General features: G+C 25.5%; 2 protein-coding genes across 3 annotated transcripts; one reads left to right on the plus strand and one right to left on the minus strand.

Annotated features, from left to right (window-relative positions):
- Positions 1 to 3769: 3769 nt before the first annotated feature.
- On the minus strand, positions 3770 to 4580 carry LOC129607249 (uncharacterized). The gene is made up of 4 exons (XM_055518109.1): positions 4531 to 4580; positions 4230 to 4456; positions 4027 to 4159; positions 3770 to 3902 (listed from the first exon to the last, which is right to left on the minus strand). Exons 2-4 carry the CDS (start codon positions 4435 to 4437, stop codon positions 3839 to 3841), a joined length of 405 nt encoding a protein of 134 aa, XP_055374084.1. The 5' UTR covers positions 4438 to 4456; positions 4531 to 4580; the 3' UTR covers positions 3770 to 3838.
- Positions 4581 to 15080: 10500 nt separating this feature from the next.
- LOC129607248 (lipopolysaccharide-induced tumor necrosis factor-alpha factor homolog) lies at positions 15081 to 19228 on the plus strand. 2 transcript variants are annotated; one of them, XM_055518107.1, is made up of 3 exons: positions 15081 to 15433; positions 18149 to 18278; positions 18693 to 19228. In XM_055518107.1, exons 1-3 carry the CDS (start codon positions 15199 to 15201, stop codon positions 18784 to 18786), a joined length of 459 nt encoding a protein of 152 aa, XP_055374082.1. In that variant the 5' UTR covers positions 15081 to 15198; the 3' UTR covers positions 18787 to 19228. The 2 variants fall into 2 exon arrangements, with proteins under 2 accessions (XP_055374082.1, XP_055374083.1); XM_055518108.1 differs by having other exon boundaries at positions 15081 to 15364.
- The last annotated feature ends 127 nt before the right edge of the window (positions 19229 to 19355 follow it).

Genomic DNA, 19355 nt, shown 5'->3' on the forward strand with positions numbered 1-19355 from the left:
GCCCCAAGTTTACTAAACATTATTATAGTTTAGAATTTATAAGTGAAAAAAGTTGAAAAAAAGTAGTGCCAAAAATTAATTGACTTGAAAAACAGATTAAAAGATAAGTTTCGTCTGGAAAAACAATTTTTGTATTAACATTAAATTTTTAAAATTTGATTAGAACTAAAGGTAAACGAGAATTTGTTGGGAAACACAAACTGGATATTTGAAGTTCATGGATATTTAAAATTTTGAAATTAAAATAAAATTTTTATTGATAAGTTTTGGATTTTTTCTAATCAGAGCTGTTTATTATTTGAGTTTACATATGTTTTACAAAAATAATTAGTTGTTTACTTTCATGTGTAGGACTAAATATCGTGATAGAATTTTATCGATTCCTGTAAAAGTTTAGATATCGATAGATTTCTGATTTTACAAAAGTGTTTTAGTTCAATGAACTTATGGTATAAAGATTACAAGGTATCGTAATTGAAAACGAAAGCTTTTTGTGACGTCATCTGTTTCCAAATGTGTCAATTGTAAATTTATGCTGTACATTCTTAAAAGAAAAAATAACACTTTAACTTTTTCATTCACTTCTATTGGTTCAGATATCAAAGAGAAACAAAAAAAAAAACTTATATTCCTATGAGTTTCTATATTACAAGATCCAGAAATAATATCAAGGTTTTCTACAGAATCAGCAACTTTAAATATGTGGTTAGTAACAAATATTGGAAGGAAAGTACTGAGTTAAAAGATAGCAGCATCAAAAAAAATTTTAAGTATCATATACGTACCTGATTTATTAGACATTGACACTTGCAACAATTCAGTTACTTCCTAGTTTATTGATCTCTTAATAGATGTGATATATCTTTCTGAAGATTTCTCTTGATTTGGTAAATGTTATTTTAGGACTGCTGTTTCTTTCAAACTACTTTTTATGCAAAGGTACATTAGGAGATTACCTTTTGTGCACGTATTATAGTATTTTCTTTAAATTTCGATCTTTCATTATAGTAACCATTTATCCATTTTTTCCATTTTTTGGGTTTCTTTTGGAAATGTATGGAATTGCACCTTATTTGTTTGCATCGTTTCAGGGACTTTTTTTCAAATATTTTCTTTTTAATTTAATTAACATTTGTCTTTTATAACACTACAAAAAAATTTTGAACAATACGCTGACACTTTATGCTTATATTCACTTTTTACTATGAAACTAATAATATTTAAATAGTTGTATGTGTATAGGTAAATTTAAGAAAACACAACTTTACAACTTTCTTTTTTTAAACAATTTTTATTTACTTTTTACTAAAAAATATAATATAATTTAAAATATTAATTTTTTTCACACTTTAACTGTCAAAATACGTCCTCGCACAATAAAAATGTCAGCCAAATGGAAATAAATGACGTAATATACATTAAAAATGGCGACAGAGCTTTTTTCAATGAGCATACCTTGAACTGTTGTTAAAGTTATACTTTTGCTTTTACTTCTAAGTGTGTGCTTGTGAATGTGTATACAAACTAGGTTTGTTTTAAGTTCAAAGAATATTCGTAAAGAGTAAAAGATGATATATAGAAGAGCGGCCCCAAGTTGTCTGGTCAATTCATTTGCACTTCAATGAAATTTGTTAGTTGTATTTATTTTATAATTATTAATTATAGTTATTAGTCATATATATTTCTGGCAAATACCTACATTACATTAAAATCAGTTGAAATATAAAAAAGAGTAGTTTATACATTTAAAGATTTTAAATTAAAGATGGTGAATAGGGCGTGCAATAGTGTAGAAAAAGAATGGTAGAGTCAATACAGCAAACCTGGAAAATAGGAAAATAAATTAACGCAATTGTATAGTGTTAAATTAAATTAAATATTATGGTTTTTGCTTGATAGTACACAGCAGCAATGCAAGTTTAGGAGGTATTCCTGTTGGAAAAGAGGCGCGGGTGATCGTTTATTACGAATGATTCAACTTTATTGGACTTAAAAAGTGATATTTGAAAGAGTATTTTAGGTAATACAGGTGACAAGAGGAACTCTGCAGAAATTGAATAAATCTTCTTAAATTCTTACATTAACAATATTATCGCAAACACCATATAGGAATGCCATGCTACATCTATAGTAAAATTTTTTATTGAAGTCATCCTTTTAGTTTTTTTCTTATTTTCAACATCTTCTTGACTTTCAGGATCATCAGTTTCTTTCGAGTTAGTCTCTTCAATATTCTTTTCATCTTTAATTTCTTCTTTCTTATCCGATTTTAAATCATGGTTAAGTTCAGATTTTTTATTTTTTGCTGATTGATGAACAAGGGCTAAAAATGCGAGAAAATTAAAATTAAATTAAATGTAAATTTATCTAAAATGACGGCGAAGTATTCATATTTTGTCAGTAAGGAAAATTAAGAGATTATAATTAAAAAAAAATTTAACATTTTCAAAATTTGTGCATATTCTACTAATGGAATACACTTTTAAAACTCTTATTTTTTAAAGATTTGTAGTAGAACCAGTGAAGAAAATAATCATAAATCACAAAAATTTTTGATAACCTTAAACTTTTATTCAGAAATTTGTTAAAATTCTTTAATAGCAAATTCAAGGAGAAACTGTTTTTTCTACAAAGAACACAAAAATAATCAACATATTTTATACTTACGTGGATTTTGTTGTATAATAATAGTTGGTTGAGTCGAGCTTGTTTGATGTTCATAGTCATGTGGAGCAAATGATATTACTATTGGCATATACGACAATTCTTGATAATTTGAGTATTTTTGTTCCGGATTAGTAAATTGAATCACTGTATCCAGATTTGATGAAGACATATTTGTTTTTTCTTCGTTCAGAGGTGGTGCGGTTGGAATCAGTTCTTCATTTTTATCCATAGTTTTACACTTTTCTTTGTTTAAAAAAAAAAAAATTATTAAAAAATAATAAAAATATTTACGAAATTTTATAAAATATTCACCAGCAATATTTTTGATATACACGTATACTTTACACCTTCTGTTATTCAAGTATGAATTCAGAAATTTAAGATTCTAAGCAATTAAATGAATGTTGAATGGCTGAAGATAATAACAAAATTTTTATTTTGAAAAAAATTATCTGCAACTCAAATTCTATTTGTTTATATAAAAATTTCTAATCTGAATATTATATAATTTTTGATTCGAAAATATTTTATGGGTTATCTTTTAGAAACTTTTTGAAATTTAGAAACTTCTTAGAAATATTCATGAACATATTGAATTTATTGTTGTTTTACTTAGTATTAGATGTTTGTAGATCAGCATTATTACGTGACTAGTTAAATATTATATGCTGACTAGTTTTTAAAATATAGCAACATGTTTGTTTAAATAATGCACTACATATATTGAAATTAATCAATTAAAAGCCGGCTGGGCTATTTTGTATTTCTTATGGATTTAACTTGTGCTTATAATATCGCTCGAGATATTGAACTATAATCGTCTTCTTATACGTAAGAGAAAAAATTTTATGTTTTCGAAAAACATTACATCTAATGTCAATTTCTAAATTAAGTGAATATGAAATAATACAAGAGAACAATTTTACTCCACACAACCTAATTTGTCCACCTATTCTCTTGTTTTTTAAACTATAATAAAATATGGTCACTCACACATTACACGAAAACTTTCCTTTAGTGTTACTCAATAAAACTCTTTTAATTATAATTTGTTCAAACAACAAACATACTTTATTTACTCATATAGAATTTTATTTTTAATATTGATTGAGTTTTCAAAAGAGTTAAATACAATCTTATCGTTTTTAGCATGAAAAGATCCATACTTTTTTCAATATTTCCAAAACATCCAATGATTCCCAAGGATAACGTACGGTATATACCACAAAAAGAAACTGTAAAATGTGAAAATGTTACAGAATTTAAATCGATTTAATATTTCCGAAAAATAATATGAGTTGAACAACGTGAGGGTTAAAGATTTTATAACTTTAGCAAACAAACTCTAAATTTACTTACACAATTACTAACACCAAAGATACCAAACCAAAATATTTAAGAAATCTTTCAAATTTTTCATACTTATTTACTTTATTTGCAGGTTTATATTTGGTATTATTACAATTGCAGCATTTTGCAGCAGCCTCGTTGTCTAAAAAATAATTTTAGAAGGTTTGTAAATCAAATATTTTTTTTTGTAATATTCAAAGTTTTTTACTTACTTGTGGGAGATTTTATAATAATGATTGGCGGCTGTGGTGTTATTGACGGCTGATCATGTTTTGGTTTGGTATATTGTACTTGTTCAAGTTTCTTGTTCTGTTCATGATAAATATTCGTCTCACATTCTTTTCCACATAATAGTGGTGCTGTTGGTGTAAATGTAGATTTAATTTCAGAAATATTGTTGCCAACGTTTTCATCTGCCATTATTCAATGTTTCACTATTCTGTAAACAAAACAAATAAAACTTTTTTTTATAGACGAATTAAAATTTCATGCAATGGTAATTAAGTAGCTTACATAAAAATTTATTCGTACGTAACTCATCCAAAAAATTCTCAGCGATTACGTACTAACACTGAATTAGTACTGATTTAGTAGTTTTTTTTAAGTAATATGCTTTATTTTCTTTCTCGAGAAAATCGTATATGTATTGTGACTGTTATATAAGCTTTTAATCATTTTTCTTTGAAATTATATTCAAATTAAAAATTGTATAATATCAGTCCTACCGATCAGTTCAAATGCACATACGCCGAAATAATTAAAATGAATGCCAGCTGCTTTCTCAACTTGCTTTAATTAGTTTTTAATTCTGTATGTATTCCATATCAAAAACGTATATCAGCTTAGAGCACCTAGCTATCAAAATAATTTTTTCGAATTTTTTTAACACTCATTAGAGTAAAATAAACACTTACGAGCTAATAAATCATTTTTGTGTAAAATTGTGGTACTCGTACAAACACCTTACCAATTTCAGATATTTTTTCTTATATTTAAAATTGAAACTCAGAGAGGAACTTTGAAATACTAGCTTTATGTATTTAATTTTCTGATATCTCTCCATTCTCTTCGTGTTGTAATATACCTATTATGTGTACCGTTAAGACTAATACGATACGAGTGTACGGAATCATGTAATTTTTTTTGTTTACTCATAAAAAATTTATATAAGTTTGAGTATTTCATCATAAGTGAAATTTGGTATATATTTATGCGAAGCCAGTAATAGAAAATTTCTAAGAATTCGGCATAGTGTGAACACTAATATTTTGTTACAAAAATTAAAATTTTACATTCCAATACTTTGTGTACTTTGAATGCTTTCGATTTTTCGACTTTTTTTTTTGAATAAAGCTTTTTGTACTATATAAACACACAACAAAACATAAACATATAAAGCTTAATTTAAATTAAAATATTGAATGGGATCAATTCCAAATTGGTAATCATGCAAATTACAGTTAATTCATAATGAAGTTTATTTAGTCAAAATTAAAGTCCAATCTTTAACCCAATTTTAATTTAATTAATAAAATTCTTCTTAAATAAATTTTTTTATCAATTCATTTAAAAAAAAAAATTCTGATTACAAAATAAAAGTCAAATTATTTTTTAATTAAAAAATATTTAATTAAAAAAGTAAGAAGTTAGTGTCGGTCATCACCATACTCGTTCATTAAATTTTTCAATTAAATTGAAACGATGTTCATAATTATAGAAACTCAGATTATGTAGTATATACATACATACAAATGTTCTTGTACACATGTGTACATACTCTATCTCTCCTTAAACTCAAATATTTCTTTCCATAGTTTTTACGAGTATATAGGATTTAATTTTTTTAAAATGATTTTTCTATGTGATCCCAAAAAAATGAATATTGTATGTGTTAATTTCAATGAAATTGAATGACGTAATTCCAATATTTATAAGTTAATTAATGTCATAATAGAACGAGCAGAGGTTGCAATATCTCAAGAAACAAAAAACATTTTTAAAAATAATTTGGTTCGTTGTGAAATGTTCTTCTGTTGAAGCTGAAAGTTGATTTTGTATCTGCGTCCTTTGGGGGTTTGTTGATTTTCTAACTGAGATGAAAAGGGTCAAATTGGTGAGATCGCTGGTGCTTTACATACCTTCTATCTTGTATTCTGATATTGTGCTTTCTTTTAAGTGTGTTACACAGCTGAAAAAATTGAGATGAGTCTCTAATGCCTGTACTAGGTTTGTAGTTGGGGGAAAGATGTTCATCAGCATTGCTGACAGGAGGAAACTTCTGCTGAATAGTTCTTTTTACAAGTTCCTTTACTACCGCTGTATTAAGTTTTCAATAGAATTATCAATGAGGATAATGGCGTTATTAAAAAAATAAAATTATTAGAAGTAGGTCTTCTAGGTCACCAACCGTTAATATTTCTTGCCATTCATGTCATAAGAGACATTTATCTTTCTTTGTAAGAACTGCTTTGTTTTGGAATAATTGAAATAAATTTGAATTTCTATTGTTTCTATTCTTTGAGTAGCAAAATTTAGTAATAGTAGAGTAAAAAGAAGTCCTCGATTGAGAGTCATTCATTTTAATCAAGTTTTAAACATATTAACCAAGAGAATTCATATGTTTAAAATGAGCGCCATTCGATTCTCATCAAACCAAATTCGTGATGAGTGCCTTAAATTCGGAAAAATGTTAAATTTTTTATTTTAATTAAAATAAAAATTTTTGCTCAATATTTATTATTGAATATTTATAAATAAAAAAAAATTTATTTTTAAATATCTTTTATTTAAAATCATGATTTGAATTCAAAAAAGTATAATAGTATATTAGAAATCTTTATTAAATTTAATATTCAAATTCATGTTGTCAATTTTCAATCAAATGTCGTGTATTGAATATAAATCACATTTATTATAATTTACATAATAAAAGTACGTTATGTATGTAATATCCGACATGAAAACTTTTATACAAATATAAAAGTTTTCATTCATTCTTTCACATATTTACCCACCATTTAATAAAAAGTTGCAATTTGTTTATAGTCAATATTGTGTTTCAGTAATTTCAAAACAAAATTCCATGTAATATTAAAGTGTAAATATATTTATACAGGTATTACACATTGTGTTGTGTGATCATAAACCTATAATTAATATAAGATACACACGAAATGTCCAATTAAGGTATAAAATATAATATTATATTAACTACATGAAATGTTTTTATTAAAATTTTTAAAATTCTCTATTTATTTGTAGCACTTTTCCAAAAAAAAAGAAATTGAAACAAAACTGCTTATTACTTACAATCACCTCATCCGTTCATCAGTTCGTCTGTCAGTGTGTTTGTTTACAAAATTCCTACACCCTTTGAGATAAAAAGCTGAAATACACAAATATTAAAAAAACAAAATGGCTCTTAAAATTAACCGCTAGTTAAAACATTTTTTTTTTAATTTTTAATATCGTTTTTCTTCTGGACGCAATTTGTAGAAGTCCGACGTTTTAGAAGCTTTTAGACAATTTTTCAACAATAAAATTCTCTTTATTAAATAAGCCGAACTGACGTTAAATTTGCATTTACTTATAATCTTACTTACCTATACTTTTATTCATGTGCACCAAAGTTTATTAATAATGACTTTATGGCAGAATATACAATGAGCTATAGAACAAACTTTTGTAGGTAGCTGAATTGTTGACATATTTAACATAATGTAAGGGCAATGTTGTCATACATAATATTTTGTTGTCTGTCTTATTTTAATTGAAATTAGGACATGAGCAAAGAAATAATGTGAATCGATAATTTTTTAAGTTAAAGTAATATCTATAAAAGAATACAAGAAAAGGTGAAAAATAAAGTTAAAAGGAAAACCGGAAAAATAATTTTAATGATAGAATTGAAATAGAGACCTTAACTTTTTTCCCTATATAAAGGTTCATTATCATTTTTATAGTTAAATATGTGTGTTCACTTTCATGACACAAAATATATAATTAATTTGAAATTAGGTTAATTAGAAAATATAAGTTAACATTATTGTGTTTAATGATATTCACCTAAGCATGTAGGTGTTTAATGAATTTGAAATTAATTTTTATGCTTAAAAATAAATTAATTGATTTACATACATAATTAGATTTGATTTATATATAGGTTAAAATCAAACCTTGCTAAATTTTTTCAATAGAAATTAATGTATTCATGTACATATATCAGCGGACTAGACGAGTTTAAAAGCAAATCTAGCTTTCAACTTCCCGGTTATATTGCGTCCACTCCCTGCAATTTCCCGATAACACCCGTGAGTATTCTCATCCGGTTCTTGCCCATTCTTCTTAAAACGACTATAATCTCCAAAAAGACATTTAGCCCATTATTCTTATAAACTTCTTCTAAATTCTCTTACTTAGTTACCTCGCACCATTTCTAGTTCGATTAAACAGAAGAGTTCAGGACTGATGAAGTATGTGTAGCTCCTTTTCTTGTCAACATATTTTCCATTTTATTCCCCGCTCTATTCGCAGGTCATGTCGATCCTGAAGGTGTTCACACCACAGTCTACCATATCTCAGAGAGTTGATGAGCTGAACAAAAGTAATATGAAAACAATTCAAATTTTAACAGTTTGCAGATATTGTAAATTTTGCAAACGTCACAAATTACAAAATAATTCAAATATTATTGTTATGGCAAGTGAAATTCGAAAATACAAAAAAAAAAAAATTATATTTAAAAGTTTCTATTTTTTTAACATAAAAATTTTTTTTTTCCAAATTCAATCAAATTTTCAAATCATCACAAGAAAAAAAGAAATGAAATGAAGATTTTTTTTTCAATTTTTAACACGTGTTAGCATTCAAAATAGTCTGGCAATGACGTAATATTTTATAATCATTATTCATGTTAAGAAGCACAAAAAATTAACATAAATATTAAAATTCATCCAAAAGATACAACAGAGAGCGCCCCTCTCTGCCCTCCTTAAAATTTTATGGAAGTTTTTTTTTTCAACAAGAATTAAGTTTAATTGACCTCTTATTATGAGATGGAAAGCTTGATTTTGTTTGTAAGTATAAATTTTGAAAATAAATCAGCATCTACATAATGCAGTTATAATGAGGTTAAGCCTCAATTTGCAATTTATTTGCTTAAATCAATTAAATTAGCGTTAAAATTTTCTTCGTAACATTTGATCAGTGATCATCGCTCAGTTATAGCATAACTTTTATATCTTCAAATGTTGAAGTTATAAACGTTACTTGTCTACAACATAAAGCGTTCACATTCCTTCCCATTTTATTTTTATTTACGCCGAATCTTATAAGAATTTTTAATTAAAAATTAAAATTCAAAATAAAACGGGATAGACTGGGAAGGGAAAAAAACTTTATCAAAGCATTTCATAAAGTCTAAAATACGTACATTATATAAGCTTATGCTTTAACCTTGAATTTATTTTATCGTTTAAAATGTATTACATCAGAATAATAAATTTCATTTTTTCATCTGGGTCTTTTTTTTTCTAATTTACTAAACCGATCAGTTTTAAAAAACGCAGGCCAAAAACAAAAAAGAAGAAGAACAGTTTCATATTGGACGTATGGTTGGTTTATTTATACATATATTTGTTATATACATATATCGTTCACTATTAATTAAATCATACAAAAGACCCCCTATATGTATGTATAAAAATATCAAAAATATAATCGATTAAATGTGTTAGAGTTCAGACGATGATGATATTTAAAAAATATATAGGTGATCAAATCCATGGCTTGTAAAATAGCACATTTCCAATAGTTATGCGATATAAATCCAGAGCTTGTACGTTAAACAACATTCTACAATATATTGCAAATTTATAGATATTTTCGACTGGGATAACAGTACGCCGCGGCCGCGTATCTATTGTGCCTCTTTTCGGATAACAAAGCACTTCCAATAAATGAATGCATGTAATTTTAGACCTAAGTATTGAAAACGATTTATTGAAATAATTTATAATAATGATTACTATTACATTTTTGCTTTTAGTATTGATGAAAGAAGTGGTCAAGGAATTTTGATATAAAGCAAAAACAATATTCCGAAAGTTGAATCGGTTTCAGATTACGATTAATTTGGAGGATCAGTTTGACAGTGCGACATTTGCTTGCAGTTTTGTATAACTAAAGAAAAATCTCTCCATGTATAGATTAAAATCCCTTATTTTAATTTCTATACATACTTATGTAGGGAATAAAACTAATAGGCAAATTTTTTTCCAATATTTTTTTTTTGAAATGTGCCAAAAATATATACATAATTATATGTATGTATGTACATATGTACCTACATATTATTATCGAATGCCATTGAAATCTGAACAAAAAAAAGAACAATATAAAGTTTTAAATACTCTGAAGTCTAAACATACAGTATAACATACAGCATAATTCTCTTGTTAAGCGTTTACATATATTTGAAGAAGGCAATTAGGTATGTAGTTTGCTGTACTGTGAAAATATGGAATTCCTCCCGCTAATATTTATTTAAACAGATTAAAATTCTAATGTCTATTTTATTTATTGTTACGAGAAAATTTTTGTTATAAAATTTCAATTAATCGAATAGAAATTCAAGGAGGAGGGGAAGTCTACAGATTTTTTCAAAAGAATCTAAATCAAATGTCAATGGATGTTTAAATGTCAAATTATGAAGTCATATTAATTCGTTATTTCTTCCTTTTTATGTTTAAAAAATGCTCAAATTGTCAACTTTAGAACTTACGATGTGATTTCTGGGCCCTTTTCTGGGAAATGTTTATATAATTTAAAATTTAACATATGTATGTAAATTTGGTATAGTACAATTTTCACTGCCACATATAGTTTGAACTGATTTTAGATCTAAATTTGACTCTTCAGGATAGCATTGACATTCGAATAAAAGGTAAATTCAAAAACATTTTTTCATGTGTCATTACCCCAGTGTAAACTCCACCCCCCCCCCCCCCCCCCCCCCCCTCACCGCCTAACAATATTTCATTATTTAGCGAATTTACAAATTTCAAAGCGAATTTTCGTTTTTCATGCAATTGCCCCACACATTTAACAATATAAAAGCAAAAACTGTAAAATATTAAATTTTTTTAATTAGTTTTATGGGGGTCTAGTATGCTTGCATATTGTTTTTAAGTAGAATAATCAAGAAGATTTGAAAAAAAAAAAAATTAATAAAAAAAAAAACAAATGCTAATATTTTCTACAATTTTTTAATATGATTTGTGTCAAAGAATTCCATATGGTTTCGATTTTATTTAAAGATTTTATGAGTTATCGATTAATATTCAGATTGTATTAACAGTACATTTCATTAGTTTTATCGATTTTATTTAATTTTTTTTTCTTAGTAATTTAGATAATTTGCATGACTGCAAAACGGATAGATATTCTTAAATACAAGAACGAGAGTCTTAAGGCAGAAAAATTAGAATATTTTGTTCTCGAATTAGTAGACTTAGCCCCGAGATGACGCAGTGGACGCTCTTACAAGCTACCGAGGCAAATTGTAAGATTTATAAATTTTTTATAATTATTGCATTTTTTTATTAAAGATTTGTTTTAGGATCAAATTTGCTTACTGAACCAATAAATGAATAGACTTGGAACCACAGGAAAGAAAAAATAATATGGAATTTGAAGTAAATGTGTTTACTTTAATTTTTAATTATTTAGAAAACCAACGTCATTATTCGAATTTAAACCAATTACTATCAAATCACATAAGAGCAACGTTTAATGGCGCCAAAAATTTTTCATTTTTTGAATACATACATAGATTTAAATATATATGTATACTATGTATATACTTGAATTACATTAGATACATTATAATATCACGACGTCAACAGGTCTAAAATGAAATTCGTTTTTGATTTATTTTCTTATACCGTAAACATATTTTAATAAGTTTTAAGTACTCTTTTGTGTTTATTTAAATTTTTATTTTATATTCCAAAATGTGTTTATATTAAAATTTCAATTTAAAATATTTAAGTAGTAAATTTTTAAACAAAAATAATCCATAAAAATCTTTAGAATGATTTTTATTTTGGCCATAGATTTTTATTTAATTACAAATGAAGATGAATATTTTAATTTGTTGAAACCGCTTAAAAAATTCACACTGTGTTGAATTGAAACAAGTTCTATATTAAGGTGGTTATTAAAATTGACAGTATTTCAATCATTGTGACGTCATTATCGAAAAGGATAATAATATAATTATTGGTTTTTTTCCAAAATTCATTTTCTAAAATTTTAAAAATGAAGACAGAATAAGTATTTGAATAAAAACTTTTAGCTAAAATTCTGGTTTTCTTAATTCCTAGTTATTTTTTCTTTTAAAAAAAAATTTAATTTTATTGGAAGCTATTCGGGTACCTCTTTCTTTTTTTGCCAGAATTTAAAGAATAAAATTATACAAGATTATACGAAAAAAAAATAAAACGATAAGCAAGTCACGATCACTTAAAATTATATAACAAATTTTATGATTAAATCAAATTAAGGTTCTTAATAAACTATTTGGTATAGTTTGTCAAAATTTGACATTTAAATATAAAAGAACATGACGTGTACTTGCATAAACATTCCCACATACATATGTATATATGTACATATTGTGAACCTCTAGGTTAATTTCAGCACCAATTAATTTTTTTCCGATTTTCTAAAATTATTTACTAAAACCTGTTCTGGAAATAAAAAACAAAAAGCTTTTAATCATTTGATTTGGAATATTTTAAGAAATTAAGTATTGAAAAAAAAACTCAATAAAATTTATGTATGTTATGTTAGGTACCTGGCATTTAAGAATTTTTATTCTGTTTCGAAATTATTGTGAAAATTATTTCGAAACGCAAATTGATTGAACAAAAACAAAAAAAAAACTAAAATAACCGGAAATATGACGTTTCTTGTTGTTTGTGATCAACAGAATGTTATGCTTATGTTATCTTTGAAATAAATGAGAAGTAAAGAACTTTTGTTTTATTAAGTTGGCGTGACGATTTCAATAAAACTAACGAAAAGTTCTAAATAATTTTTGAAAATTTTATAAAAATATGAATAAAGATAGAAAAATAATTTCTTTTTGAGGTTCAATTTAAAAATCAAAATCAATAAAAATCTTTTACTGGCTGGTGCTAGAGTTATAGTTGAACAAAAATTAGATTTGATTTGATTAAAGAAGAAGCAATTAGGTTTGCCTTAATTCCAAAATATTTTATTGCCTCGCGTTATTGCTATTAAAATCTACTTATTTATTGCTCAAAAAGTGTTGCCGTATAATACCTAAACCAGGATTTTTGATTTAAATTAAAATTATCAGATTTCTGCGGATACTTCAAAAACTTCTATAAAAAAGGTGACGTCATTGAACAATATGTTAAAATTTTATATGACATATGAGTATGTGTGTTTGTACGTCATAAATAGAAGAGAAATCATGACATACATAAATTATGAATATAAGAAAACTAAAAATTTCTAATTTTAAACATTTTATTTTTGTTATGTTTGATTTGAACAGATTTGTTATACATATGTATGTATTTAGTAAAAGATGAAATAAATTTAGTTTCTTATTTAGGAACGTGCATGTACATATGTATTATATACGCATAAATGTATGTACTATATATATGCGTAGGCGCACATAGTGCTGATTGTATTAATAAAATAACGAAGTGTTTTAGGGCCCCGATTTGTGCGATTTTTGGAACAGACAGTTTAGTTAAAATAAACTCAATTTAGACTTCTAGTTTTACAACATAAATTCAGCTTAAAAATTATTTACAATAGAGTTTTCTTATATAAATAATATATTAATTAGTGTCCCTTAAAGAACATTAATTAATATATTACTTTTGTATTAAAAGTGTCTTATTTTTTTAATTAATTTGAAACCCGTAACTAGATATGAACCTTTTAGAATAAATACCTGAGGGTGTGATCTTATTAGTCCTTAATAATGTAGACATGTGTGTATCAAATTATCATTGGAAATAATCAAAATTGTTAATTTGGAAGTAATAGAAAAATTGTGGAGACTTGAATGGATTGTTTTCCAATGAAAATTATACTTATTTTAAAATAACAAACAAAGTAATCACAGCAATTAGAAAAACTGTTCGCTTTTCAAAACCCTACATAACATACATACATATGTATGTACATATACTATGTCAAAAAATATTCTCTATGGCATAATTGATATAAACCAAATTGGCTAGCTTGTTTTATCTATTAAATAATGAATTTATAAAAAAGAATAAAATAATTTTATATTTATAAAAAAATTTTTATAAAAACATCATCTTTTTAATTTTAATCTGAAAATAGACACAAAGAGAAAGCTGATCAAATTTTTGATTTAGCACTTCGCGATATAAACAGTAAAGTCTCCACAATTATAAAGAAAATATGGCAAAATTTACGTAATGAAATCAAAAAATTTTTATATTTACTCCAAACAATTAAAAAAGCAAATTTAAAAATTTTTCACCAGCAAAATTTTCTGTTAAATCATTGCTGAATTAATTACTGAATTGGTTTGTTGAGAAATTGAAAGCTTTGAGCGATTTCAAATCCATTTTGACAATATTCTTAATTTACATTTTTGAGCAACCTACGGGTACGTTAACAATATTTGGAGTCCTCTGGTTATTGTTCAAAAAAATCTGAGTTCAGGCTATGCTTTTTTTTGTGTCATTGAATTTTTTTCAAATAATAAAAAAAAAACGTCATCATTAAATTTTACACTCTCTCCAATTCCTATACAAGAGGAGAGACAAAGAATTTTCTTTTTTTAATTTAATTTTACTGTTTCAAAAAAAGAAAAATTGTTTTCGTATATGACAATTTTCACAAATAAAAATTTCATTTTGTTTCATTTTTTGTTTTCGAAAAACACCAAAAAATATTTTGAAAATGTCATTGAAGGCCATTACTTTTTAGTTTTGTTTAGTACACAAAATATGATTTTTTCAGTTGTCAGTGAGAAAATGTTTACGAATTCATAAAATTTATATGTGCTTACAAAAAAATTTACAAAATTTAGAAAAAAAAATTGAAAATAAAAAAATAATTTACAAACAAAATTAAAAGTATTACAAGTTTTCTGGAATGGAAAATAAATTAGCTAGATATCCAAATTATGCAAATAATTTAACACCAGCTGAAATTGTTTATAGAAGAAATTCAGCATCATCAGATCATCGTAGATTAAGCAGAAATCTTCAAGAGATAACCTCACAATTGCCAAGAGAAAAGCCAATAATTAAATTAGAAGGTTTTATATTTTACCAATGCATACTTATTATTTTTTACATACTTATACATACATACATAGTTTCTAGATGTAAAAATATACATATGTATGTGTAGTTATTTGTAGAAATTCCAAACATTTCTATAAAACTCTTAATTTAATTTTTGTTATTGTGTTGCAGTTTTTTTAAATTAAAATATTTTTAAAACTAAAATTAATTATCGCTCACTAAATACCAGATTTCATTTAAATTTCAATACTGTATGAGTGTATGTTTGTATAATTGAATATTTTAAATTAATTTTTTAATATTTTTTAAATTATTTCTATAATTAATTTACACGTCAGCCAACAATTAAGTTGGCAGTCCTGTGGTCACTTTTCTCAAGCATGAAAATTTAGTAACAAATATTTTCTAGTAATTTTTATATAGACATACTATGCATACATACATATTTATTTAGTATGTAAAAAAACATATTTAAATACAAATTATTTTATTGTATTATATACATGCTTATATATTTAGACCCATATACATTAAGGCATATTATTAATTTTAAAAGTGTTCACAGATGTGAGTTAAGTGCTAAAAATTAATTAGGCAATAAACTGAACAGTGTTCAATTGTTTTTAAATTGCAAAACTTTAATATTAATAACATTAAATTTTTTATTTATATTGAAAATTCTTAATATTAAATGTCATTAACCTAAAATAAACGTTCAAGGTCAATAGTTTCTTTATTAGCGGTATAATCTTTTGGAATACATAATGGAATTAAATAAAGGTGGTAAAAATGTGCTAGCTAAATTTTATGCTTTCTTCCTCTTTTTTTTCTAGAACATTATTTGAAAATTCTAATGCCTTAAAAAGTCACCCATTATTTTGTTATTATTAACTTTTATACATTCACATCTAAATAAGTACAAGAAACTAGTTCAATAAATTGTACAAATAATATTTAGAATTTTTGATAACGTGATTCCACTAAAATAATTAAAAAAAAAAATAAGCTTTTTTATTATATACAAGTAGTTTTAGGTTAGATCACGCCCGTTATAAATCACAATTATAACAACAATTTAATATTATGTTTAGATATCCAATTTCACATTATGAACATTTAAACGACGCCTAATGAATAAAATTACGTAGCATGTGCGATTGTTATAATATTATGAAAGGACAATTATATTCTATAATAAATATTTCAAGGGAAAAGAAAAATAAGCTGAAAATTGACGACGAACTACACCCAGTGAAATATTTTTTTTATTTATGAAAAATTTACTAATTAAAAAACAAACAATAAAAAAATTCTCATTTCAGTTTTTAACTAGGCACGCTTCTTTTGAATTTGATGATAAAAATTGAAATCTCTCTTAAGTTTTAACGTAATTATGTCTTCTTAAAGGTTATATCCGAAACAATAAAAAATTATTAAAATTAGGCTACATGTTGTCAAAGGATAGTTATCATGTTAAAAGCATGCATGATTTAAAATCATCATTGCATGCTTAAGGTAATAACAATTTTAGTTTTAAACAACTTATGTATGTAATTATGTATGTATATATGTATCACAAAAACGCAAGGTAAACAGTGAAAAAATTTAGGTTTTTAAAAAGCTTAATGACAGATTAAGCATAGAGTGTATTTAAGATACGTTAATAGAAGACATGCTAAGCATGCAAAAGTCCATTCATTACCATCGTTCAATTTAAACTCATTGTTCGTGTATGCTACATTAAATTTCAAATGCTACAAAAAATAAATGTTCTTAAAATTAATTTTGTTATTTTTTATATAGAATAACATGAAAATCTGGCACTCCCATTGCTTAGATTAAATTTTTTAAAAAAATAAAAGGTTCATTACTTTAGACTCGCACAATGTAAGAAGGATCATGAATATTAAAAAGGATCATCATTAAACTTGTGATTTTACAAAGAATTGACCTTATTAATCACACTATTTGGGGTGGTCAGCATAATTTAATATTCTCTCCGCTGAAGTGTGTCGGTAATCTGTATCCGTTGTTGAGTGGAAAAGCTTTCACGTTTTATTTAAACCTTTAAAATCTGTTAAAATATAAATATTGATAAGCTGAATGCGGTTTTCTGAATCCTGCAGATATTGTATCCAACTCATTTTATAGTATTTCCAAGTTCCTTGAGAAACAGCGATGGCGTAGAACTTGTGTATATGGAGAGGTAATATTATATATCTCAATGTTAGACCAAACCTCTATCTAGATAAGCATATTTATTTGGAAGAATATCTCAATTTTGTTGCTGTGAATTTTCTTATAATGAGCATTCCAGGCTTTACGGAGATATCTTCAATTTTCGGCTACAGCGTGTTTGTTTCAATATACAATATTCTAATAAAGAATACAAATAAGAGAGAATGAAATATGCTCCTTCCTGTAGTATTACTATAATATATAACTTTTTTCATGCTACACAAATATGTAACAACAATAGACCGCAATTTATGCCCGGCAATGTAATAAAATTATTGAAAAGTAAGCCTTCCATTTGTTAGACGTTCTTTATTAGTTGCAAGCGTCAATGAAATATAAAGCTACATATTCGTACGTTGGAGAGAGTTTTGCTCATAGTGGAATGGTGAAATGATGGAGTTGTGAAAGAGCTGTAATTGCAAAAACATATGAATAATTTTTGCTTTTTTAACACACACATAATCAGCATAATGCCGAACACACATTTTTTTATAATTGTTTTTCATATTCTTGTATTTTTCTACTATGGTGTCTAAATTTTGTTTTTCTTCTTTTAGTTCTTCCAGTGCTGGGGCAATTACCATCGGTAGTTAAATGCTGCAACTGTAATCAAACAAGATATACTAAAATTGTATATGAAATTGGAGCTAAGACACATATTGCAGCCTTGTTTTTTACTTTAATTGGGTAAGCTATAATTAATTCCATTCAGAAAAATCACTTTAGGTGTTCTAAATGAAAGATCATAACTTGAATATAATAATTTATACTATCATACATTAATATTAATCCATGGTTATATTATTTTAAACTCTTACCACATTAGATAAGAAAATAGACTGTAGAACAAATGAAAATTGCGCGGGATGAATGCAGTATAAAATAAATTCGTTAGCCCAATTCACAATTGAATTTCTCATTATTCTCTCAATCAGTGAGCTGAAACGCAATACTATTGTCATTGTGGTGCAAATTTTATGGTGCAAAAATATTTAATTTATGATCTCTCATACCATTTTCATTTTGTAATTGCATACAAATTCTCAACAAGTTAACAGAGTTTTGTATTATTCTAATTTTTATAAAAAAATTTTTTTTCAGGATGTGCTGCATTCCGTATTGTTGCCAACGTTTCAAATATTGTAGTCATTTTTGTAATAATTGTAATCAATATTTAGGTACTAGTCAAGTATAATAATTTTATAACACTTTTAATTTTTAATCAATTAAAATATGAAATAAAACAGAAATTAAGTTAAAAAGCAAATCAACACTTTAATGTTTATTAGAGACTGCGTAAAAATGAAATGAAAAAAATTTATATGACACGAATTTTTTTTATTAAATTGATTAACTGTACTTAAACTTCATTTTAGTAAAATGAACCGGACATTTTCCTATGTGCTCATTGTTTTTGCACCACATTGGAAAAGTATATAAGCATGCGTTCGGCTAAACGCAACTGACGTCAACATTAGTTACCCCCAGCGTTTACGTTTTAACGCTTAATGTTTAGTTTTTTTTTAATTCGTTTAATTTTTTTGAAATTCTAATTTTTGAATTATAAAAAAATGGAAGCAAAGAGTCAAAGTAAATTGCAAGTACTTGTAAACAAACAAGGTTATTTAATATAACCCTTGGATATTTTTTGCTTATTAAAGAATTTCTTTTAAACACAAAATTTTATTTAGAAATTATTGAGTACAATTTTGCAGTAGTTCACCCTTAAATGGAACCAATTTGAATAATTAGAAAATCAAATTA

Source organism: Condylostylus longicornis, unplaced genomic scaffold (genome assembly GCF_029603195.1).
Source record: "Condylostylus longicornis isolate FDR11 unplaced genomic scaffold, ASM2960319v2 ptg000027l, whole genome shotgun sequence".
In the NCBI taxonomy this organism is placed as follows: Eukaryota; Metazoa; Arthropoda; class Insecta; order Diptera; family Dolichopodidae; genus Condylostylus; species Condylostylus longicornis.